General features: G+C 48.3%; 1 protein-coding gene across 1 annotated transcript in view; it reads right to left on the bottom strand.

Annotated features, from left to right (window-relative positions):
• LOC106817461 (anaphase-promoting complex subunit 1-like) overlaps positions 1-7,030 on the bottom strand; it is a 14,119-nt gene extending 7,089 nt beyond the window's left edge. Inside the window, exon 1 of the mRNA XM_014822125.1 lies at positions 6,948-7,030. Within this exon, the coding sequence (XP_014677611.1) occupies positions 6,948-7,030 (83 nt within the window). The remainder of the gene's footprint in view (positions 1-6,947) is intronic.
• Between the last annotated feature and the right edge of the window lie 3,081 nt (positions 7,031-10,111).

Here is a 10,111-nt window from a genome sequence, read left to right as displayed (position 1 = left end):
GTAAGTAAGTAAGTAAGTAAGTAAGTAAGTAAGTAAGTAAGTAAGTAATTAAGTAAGTAAAAGCTTTATTTAACGACGGTAAAACATTAGGTACAGACACAATGAAATGGCGCGGACATATCTTCCACATGGACGTCTCACAGCAATACAACAGTTAAATATTAAATAAATTCACAATAAGAGTTGAAGTAGCTCTACTTGGACTAAAAATTCTACTGGGTAAGTAGATCACAATGGGCTCTATTGATAGGGCAAGATTATCTTTAGACTAAATTTAAAAGAATAAATGGAAGGGCATCTCGAACGTCAGGAGGTAAATTATTCCACTCGGATGCCGCAGCTCACTTCATGATTCAAAGTAAAAAAAAAACCATCAAGATAGGCTGGTGCCTGCTTACGTAAAATTTTGGAAGTTAAAAAAGATCGATGGTAATTAAAACGATGGTTATAAAACCAAGCTGCAAAAAGATTTCTTCAGTGCGGGCATCTGAAGGTCTACGAATGTTCAGAATCAACCGCGCAAAACGTTTCTGCAGATTAAAAACTTTGTCAATATACTCTTCGCAGCATTTCCCCACATAAAAAAAATACCATAATCAATATCAGGCAAAGCCAAAGTAAAACTTTATGCAGGAATCATGGTCGAGAAATTTTCTGATCCGCCAAAACAGAGCCAGCGTTTTTGAGCTTTTGGCGCACACGTTCATTATGTGTTCTTCAAACGTGAGATTATCATCAACCTAGAAACATAATATTTTCTCACTCGACGTGATGGGAAGAACAAAGCCATCATAGACAGTATGGAGTACCGCGGATGTCTGGAAGTGACCAGCATTGTTTTGGTCTTCGATTGTAATACAGAGAAATTAGTTCATAAATAATTATGAAAGTCAAGGATAAAAGCTAGTGCCTTTTTTAACTGCTGCGCATGAACTGGAACCAGTCCTATTATGCGACAGCCAATTAGCGCGCCAGACAACGTCTATTGGCCAGGAGAAGGACAATGGACAGACACGCATATAAAATAGCCCACATGGCTGTGCGGAGGACTCTCTAGAACACCTTTCGTCTATGTACCAGTGGTCTCTGCATTCGTTAACTTCCTATCAACTGTTTGACTCGTAAGTTATGTTCATGTATCGCGCAAGCATCTGTATGCGCTTCTGCCCAGTCTGTGGGTTTATAACTTAGATGATATATGATCATATGATATATGATATCATATGATATCATATGATATATGATATATGATCATATGATATATGATCATATTAAAACGTTTACTGACTTAATACGTACATACCAGCTATCTTGCGTTCTTTATACATTCTACATGACAACGTTTAGCACCGGTGATAACACCGATAAGTACCACTATACATTTCACGAAAGTACGATAAACTCAACCATTACACGATGGATTGAGGACCATTTTCTTACTAGAACACCACTCACGGACTGAAGCTATACTGTCAGTTGATGACTTGCGTTTATAGCTACTAGTCCATGCCCGTTAGATGGTTTCGTGTTGTGACGTTGCCCCGCGCTAGGTGCAAAAATGTCCCGCTTTTTTAATGTTTTTGAACGTGGATTGTGAAAAAAATAAAAGTGTGAAAAATAAATAGCCCACGCAACGTGTCATGATCTGTAGAATGTTCCGACCAAGTTTGGAAAGGATCCGTTGAGCGGTGCGGAAACGTATAGCCGGACACACACACAGACAGAAAGTCCCCAATTTATAGTAAGATATCTCGCGAACGATTTGAGTTACATTTTCTAAAATTTTATATACATATAAACACATGTCTTAGCTATGGTCTCTGTAAAGTTTGAGTTTGTTAAAGCACAAATAGTTTAATTAATCACCAAAGATATACGCACGGTATGGCTCATAGGCTAATATATACGCGCGGCTATGGCCCGTAGGATAGTGTACTAACTCTAATATCTCGCGAAGGACTTGAGTTACATTTCTAGATTCTAGACAGCTATAGCCACATGTCTTAGCTATACTCCCTGTGAATATTGAGTTTATTGACGCACGATTAGTCAATATATTAGCAAATATATGCGCGCGGAAGTGAATTACAAATGATTAAATGTTCGAACCACCCGACTCCGAACCCACCCTACCGCGCCCGCCTGCACTGTGTGTACGCATTGTACATGTATTGACATTGTATACAGGCGGCCGCGGTAGGGGGGTTCGGAAACGGGTGGTTCGAACATTTAATCATCGGTAATTCACTTCTAAGGAATATCTGCATTGGGCACCCCCTCTAATAATTATAGTACTGCCATAGGCTACAACTGTTCCCCTTTTTCCTTCACCATCAGCTTCTCCCCCTCCTCCTTCTCCACCAGCTTCTCCCCTCCTCCTTTTCCTCCACCTTCTCCCTTCTCCCCTTTCTCCTTCTTCACCAGCTTCTCCCCCTCCTTCTTCTGCACCAGCTTCTCCTTTCTTCCCGTCCTCTTTCTCCACCAGCTTCTGCCTTCTCCTCCTCCTCCTCCTCCACCAGTTCCCTTCTCCCCTTCCTCCTTCTCCACCAGCGTCTCCTTTCTCCTCTTTCTCTATTTCTACCAGCTTCTCCCCCTCCTTCTTCTCCACCAGCTCTTCACCCTTATTTCCCTCCTCCTCCACCAGCTCCCTTCTCCCCCTCCTCCTCCACCAGCTTCCTTCTCCTCCTCCTTCGCCCCTTCCTCCTTCTCCACCAGCTTCTCCCCCTCCTCCTTCTCCACCAGCTTCTCCCTTCTCCCCTTCCTTCTTCTCCACCAGCTTCTCCTTTTTTCCCCTCCTCCTCCACCAGCTCCTTTCTCCCCCTCCTTCTCCCCTTCCCTTTTCTCCACCAGCTTCTCGCCCTCCTCCTTTTCCACCAGCTTCTCCCCTCCTTCTTTTCCACCACCTTCTCCCTTCACCCCTTCCTCCTTCTCCACCAGCTTCTCCCCCTCCTCGTTCTCCACCAGCGTCTCCCTTCTCCCGCTCCTCCTCCACTAGCTCCCTTCTCACCTTCCTCCTTCTCCACCAGCTTCTTCCCTTCCTTCTTCTTCACCGGCTTCTCTCCCTCCTCCTTCTGCACCAGCTTCTCCTTTCTTCCATTTCTCTTTCTCCACCAGCTTCTCCCCGCCTGCTTCTCCAGCAGCTTCTCTCTTTTCCCCCTCCTCTTTCTCCACCAGCTTCTGCCTTCTCTCCTTCCTCCTTCTCTACCAGCTTTTCCATTCTCCCCTTCCTCCTTCTCCACCAGCGTCTCCCTTCTCCCCTTCCTCCATTTCTACCCGCTTCTCCCCCTTCTCCTTCTCCACCAGCTTTTACCCATCCCTCTTTTTCACCACCTTCTCCCTTCTCCCCATCCTCCTTCTCCACCAGTTCTCCCCCTCCTCCTTCTGCACCAGCTTCTCCTTTCTTCCCTCTCTCCTTCTCCGCCAGCTTCTTCCCTCCTCCTCCTCCACCACCTTCTCCCTTCTTCCCTTCTTCATTCTCCACCAGCTTCTCCCCCTCCTCCTTCTCCTCCAGCTTCTCCCTTCTCCCCTTCCTCCTTCTCTACCAGCTTCTTCCTTCTCCCCTTCCTCCTCCACTAGCTCCCTTCTTCCCCTCCTTCTTCCCCTCCTCATTCTCCACCAGCTTCTCCTTTTTCTCCTTCCTCCTTTTCCACCAGCTTCTCCGCCTCCTCCTTCTCCACCATCTTCTCCTTTTTCCCCTCCTCTTTCTCCACCAGCTTCTCCCCATCCTCCTTCTCCACCAGCTTCTCCCTTCTTCCCCTCTTCCTCTACCAGCTCTCTTCTCCTCCTCCTTCTCCTCTTCCTTTTTCTCCACCAGCTTCTCCCCTTCCTCCTTCTCCACCAGATTCTCCCTTCTTCCCTTCCTCCTTCTCTACCAGCTTCTCCCTTCTCCCCTTCCTCTTCCACGTGCTCCTTTCTCCCCCTCCTTCTCCCCTTCCTCTTTCTCCACCAGCTTCTCGCCCTTCTCCGTCTCCACCAGCTTCTCTCCTCCTTCTTTTCCCCCACCTTCTCCCTTCGCGTCTTCCTCCTTCTCCACCAGATTCTCCCCCTCCTCCTTCTCTACCAGCGTCTCCCTTCTCCCGCTCCTCCTCCACTAGCTTCTCCTCTTTCTCCTTCTCCACCAGCTTCTCCCCTCCTCCTTCTCCAGCAGCCTCTCCCCTCCTCATTTTCCACCACCTTCTCCCTTCTCCCCTTCCTCCTTCTCCACCAGTTCTCCCCCTCCTCCTTCTGCACCAGCTTCTCCTTTCTTCCCTCCCTCCTTCTCCACCAGCTTCTCCCCCTCCTCCTCCTCCACCAGTTTCTCCCTTCTCCCCTTCCTCCTCCACCAGCTTCTCCCTTCTCCCCTTCTTCATTCACCACCAGCTTCTCCCCCTCCTCCTTCTCCACCAGCTTCTCTCTTCTCCCCTTCCTCCTTCTCTACCAGCTTCTTCCTTCTCCCCCTCTTCCTCCACCAGCTCTCTTCTCCCCTCCTTCTCCCCCTCCTATTCTCCACCAGCTTCTTCTTTCTCTCCTTCCTCCTTCTCCACCAGCTTCTCCCCCTTCTCCTTCTCCACCATCTTCTCCCTTTCCCCTTCCTCCTTCTCCACCAGCTTCTCCTTCTCTTTATCCACCAGCTTCTCCCTTCTCCCCCTCTTTCTCCACCAGCTCCCTTCTCTCCTTCCTCCTTCTCCACCAGCTTCTCCCCACCTCCTTCTCCACCAGCTTCTCCAAATTTTACACAAACCTTCAAGTGTACTAGTGTACACAACCTATCGTAACACAAAGACGAGCTGTCATTAGTCGGGTCGGCACTCATGCGCATACGCATTCTATCTCAGATATTTCGCACACGTGAGATATTTCGCGCCAGACAGTTGTGATCGCCTCAATTACGCTCTACCCATTGTCAACTCAAAATGCTAAGAATATATTGTAACATTATTATTTGATATCTTCTGCTTATTATGAGCTATAGTACTTATAGAAATTTATTAATTATCGTAATGTAAAAATGCTCCAAATTTGAACTAGTGCCTTTTTGCTCAAGTTGTTGATAGATGGCGCTAGAGTCAGAAAAGTGGTCCGGTATGAATTTCAGGATCGAATGGTTCGATTCGCAGATTGAATGATCCGTGAATCGAATCATTTCATCCGTGAATCGAATCAGTCGATCCGTGAATCGAATAATTCGATCTGTGAATCCAATCATTCGATCCGTGAATTGAATTATTCGATCTACGAATCGAACCATTCAATTCCACAAAGCCGGCAAAAACAGCCTCCCTGCGCCTCGCTCATTCCTGACTCCGTCACACTACCTCCTTCTCAAACAGCGCGACCTCCTGGGAGCTAGGCCCCCCAATATACGCAATCTTCCAGACGGAATCAGGCAATCGCCTGCGCCGCACGCTCGTCACCCCACCGTCCACCGCCCTGGCCCACACGGGCCCACCTCGATGGTGGGGAGCATGCGCCTCTCCTCAGCGAGTTCCTCCTCTCGCCGTAGCCGTCGTCTGATCTCGATGTTGATTTCCCGCGAGAGCTGGCCGCAGGGCGCGCTTAGTCTGTGATCAGTCTGTGCGAATGCCCACAGTAGCTCAGTCTCGATCAACGCTTTCCTCTACCGATCGTGCGGCCTGTCCTCGCTCAACGCCTTTCCTTCCTCGCATTACTTCTTGACGCGCGCATCTCGCGCCCGCAAAATTCCGCTTATTGCACCCCTTACAAACTAGCATAACTTTAATATAGACAAACCTAACTTTCCTTCTTTCTACCTCACTTTCCTCACACCATATCGCGTACCGCCGCGATTCCTTAATAATACGCCGCCGCGCATTTTTGCGAGCTCCCCCTGCGGCGAGCTACCCAACATTGCAACTTTCTCGACATCGCAAACTACACTATACCTCTCAACTATTCAATATTGCAACCGATACAATATCGCGAACTATACGGTATCGCTAACTACTCACTATTGCGAATTATACCATTGTCGCGCTATCACACACATTCTTAATTATCCGCTTTCACGTAATTACACTATAGGTTCTTAGCCATACCGGCCGTTTCCCTTTCTCATCTCCCGCTTCACTAGTCGCTAGCGCAGCTCGCGCGCGATAGCAGCCCTACAGTGCATAAATTAACTCGTCGCGCACGCCTCTAGCCACCGTGGGTGCGTAACGGTACACGGTGCGTATGTTTAACCGCACATACGTGCTCGCCTCTAATCTCTCAACGAACCACGCCATCCTTGCACAAGCGAATGTCGCGTAATCGCTTGTCTGCGTCTATTTCTGATTTTGCTTGCCAGCGCTGCTGATATACGGCACTCACTCGTACCGCCTTATAATTATACAAAGCATACATTCATACCCCTACCGTGCTGCGCCATCACAACTTTACTCTGCAGCGGATACGTAGTCTGCACATTACCCTAACTAACATTGCTAATTGTTTTAACTACACAATACACTTTTACATGGTGCAATATACATAGACGGGGATCCCCTATAATTCTTTCCGTTACTACCTCGCGTCACCCCGCGCTGCCTCCTTGACTAGCGCGCTCACTCCATCACTAATCTCGCGCTCTCGCGCTTCTTTTTTTTTTATCTCTTACCGCTACATTTATTATTTCGCGCGACTCTGCGACGGCGTGATGCGTTTGAAAACCGCACCACGTCGCCGTGCTAGTGTCGCCTTCCCTCTGCGTCGGCTGTTTTCATAACAGTTCCGCTCGTCATCTCATCCTCCCGCCACTACCCTCAGAATCTCCTCGTCGTCTTTACCGGCACTCTTTTTCCACCATGCTATCACCGTTGCTCCTACAACATTCTCGTCGACGCTTCGCCACTATTCTTGCACTTCCAGTGCTACCATCGTCGCTTCCACGACATTCTCAGGTCGGCACTTGTCGCCGGGCTTGTCGCTGCTGGGACGGAAGTGGTCGACAGCAATTCTGCCGCCCGCACTTGGGCATCAACACTCCAATCTTCTGAGCGCCAGGCGTGGCGATCGTCCTGGGGAAGGCGTCGGTGTGACCCGACTCCCCCATCTTCCGCCTCAGAAGCTCTCGCCGATGCTCGTCTGCCTACCTTCTCGTCCCTGCGCTCCCTGGCCGTCAGCCGACGCGAACTCATGGCCACGTCGTGTCTCTCTCTCTCAGCGTAGTGGCAGGTGTGGTCGACTCCCTTACCTCAGCCACCATCTCCTTCGCATCCCCTGCGCTTCCACTGTTCCGCGGTGGCGACCCGCATCCTTGCTGGAACGTACTATCCGCCAGGTATTTTCTCCCCGCGCCCTGGTGGCGGTATCTCTGGCACTCGGCTAAAACCCGTAGAATTGCGGCGCGCGCACGTGACGTTGCGACCGCGTCTCCTGCTCGGGCAGAATAGCCAACCCCTGCCGTCGATAGTTCGTGTTTGAGATCCCAACGTCCACTTCCCCCTCAGGATTTTCCTTCACCTCTACATCTACTGGCGACCGTTTTCCACGCTCATCAGTCTCCGCCTGCGGAGGTGGGGTCACCACAGGTCTCGGGGAGTCGCCGTCGTCGACTTCTGTCTTCCTCTCTCTTCGCTCATCTCTATCCTTCTCCTGCCTTCCCTCTGTGCCAGGCTCCATTACTTCGGTTGCATTCCCTTCTAGTTCTGTAGCCGCCTCTTCCTCCACTACCAGGGTCTCCTCCTCGGGCCAACCCCACGCCTGGTAATACTCAACCATTCTGCGTCTCCTCCTCGGGCCAACCCCACGCCTGGAGAGGGCGTTCCCCCTCGAAGAGCTTGAGGTCATTTACACTCACCACCTTCACTGTGGCTCCCTCTTTCTTCTGTATCCATCTAAGGCTTCCCCGCTCTCGGATGACTAGATATGGCCCTGTCCATGGCAAACCAATCTTTACGTCCTCCGGCAGGTAGAAGTACCACACTCAAGAGCGCATACCCATAGCACATGGCCGCACTCCCCGGTCGTAGTTACGTCGCTGCCGCTCAGCGGCTTGTCCCAGACACTCTCGAGAGTGCTTGTGCCTGTACATTCAGTCTACCCACGTGGTAACAGATCTCTGCGTTGTACTCTGATAGCGTAATTGCCCATCTCTGAATGCGAGCGTTCTTAACGCTTTTCGATTCGAATAGGATTTTAAAGGTTTATGGTCACAGAACACGGAAAATGTTGCTCCATATACGTACGTTCTCAGTTGCCAAATAGCAAAAACGATGGCATAGACTTCCCGTTCAATAGTCGGCCAGCGTAGCTGCGTTTTGTTGAATGCGTAACTGATAAATGGATTTACCCTTTCGTTCCCCTCATCGTCCTCCTGTGTTAACACTGCCCTGATTGCTATCTGTGACGCGTCCGTATACAGTTTTATCGTATATCCCGTAGCCAGTATGGCTTCTGCAGATTTGGATATGCGAGAATGGGGCTGTCTGTAGTCTCATTTTTAGCTCGTTAAATGCTTCCTGTGCGTCGGGGCTCCACTCGAACTTAATGTACTTCCCCGTTAACTTGGTCAATGGTTCAGCGATCTTTGCATAACCTTTTATGAATTTTCTGTAAAAATTTGACATCCTGAGAAATTGTCTTACTTTTTTCACTGTGGATGGGGACTTTAGCTTTTTGATTGCCTCTACTTTCTTAGTGTTAGAGGCGATACCTTCGTTTGTTATTACATGTCACCGGAATTCAAGGGATGGCTTTAAGAAATCGCATTTGAAGCTTTTATTCTTAGTCCTGCGTTACGTAAATGGCTGAGCACTTCTGAGATATGTTTCAAATTATTCTCGAATGTATCGCTATATATCAATATGTCATCTAGGTACGCCATTGCACATGTGTGCTGTAGACCGTCTAATACTTTATTAGCTAAATCCTGAAATTTACTACCTGCCCCTTGTAACCCGAACGGCATTCTATTAAATTCATACTGAGCTCTGTATGTACAGAAAGCTGTCTTATGTTTGTCTTCTTCCGCCATCTCTATCTGCCAATATGCGGAGCAAAGATCTAGGCTACTTCTAAATTTGGCCCCCTCTAACTTGGCTAGCATGTCTTCGATAATCGGTAGTGGGTACGAGCTTCCATGTGAAATCTTATTCAGCCTCCTATAGTCCACGCAAAATTGTATGGAGCCATCTTTCTTTTCTACGAGAACGACCCCGCTGCTATAAGGACTTTGACTGGGTCGGATAATTTCGTGTGCTAACATTTTGTCTACGTGCGCGTCGATTATTTTTTGCTGGTTTAACGGCACTCTATATGGATGCGTTCGTACCGGTGGCGCGTCCTTCGTGTCGATATACATCTTAACCAGGTATGTTTTACCCAGATCCTTATTGCTAAGTACAAACAGCTAGTATCAACTTGCTTCTAGTATCTTCTTCAGCGGCCCTTTATTACTCTGTGTTAATCCCTGTAGGTTTATTCTCGAAAGTGGGTCCTCACTAGGTGGCGCTTTCTTACTCTCACTTTCTTGGCTAATTACGCTACAGGCCCGCCGTACCCTTGGTTGGTACACGATCTCAGCTATGGCTATTGTGTAATTCTTTCTAAAAATAAAGCCTTCGTCCGTCTCATTCTTAATCACACAATGTACCCCCTTTGTACTGACCATGTCTACCGTAGTAACCACGTGTACCTCTGTTATTCTCTGAAACGTCTTGAGATTAGCTGCCCCTTCTACTGCCACTGTCTCTCCCCCTCTAGCTCCTAGTTTCAAGCCTGTTAACACCTTTACCTGGGTATGAGGATTTACATATACCGCTTTCTTAACCCTGAGTAAGTATCTATCTGTCACACTTCCTCTCGTTGTTTTTGCTAATAGCAGTACTACTGATCTCCACAGCGTTAATACCTTTTTATCAAAATCTATTGTCGCTCTTGCTTTCTCAAAAAAATCGGCCCCTAGCAACAAATCTTGCTGCAAACTTTCGGTGAGAGCACATTTTACTCGCCTAGTCACTTTCCCTATCGTTAGTAAAGTATCTGTTAAACCCGCATGCTTTAACGTCCGGTCGTCGGCTGTTTTTAGCAATAAGTTTCTCCTATCTACTTTTACAATCCTTTGTTTGTCTGTTTTGTTTTGTTTTTTTAATTCCTCCACTCATCCATACAAATACATTCCATACAAATACAT

Source organism: Priapulus caudatus, unplaced genomic scaffold (genome assembly GCF_000485595.1).
Source record: "Priapulus caudatus unplaced genomic scaffold, Priapulus_caudatus-5.0.1 Scaffold1733, whole genome shotgun sequence".
NCBI classification, from domain to species: Eukaryota; Metazoa; Priapulida; class Priapulimorpha; order Priapulimorphida; family Priapulidae; genus Priapulus; species Priapulus caudatus.
Note: the sequence above shows the minus strand (reverse complement) of the source record. Positions and strands in the feature narration are given on the sequence as shown.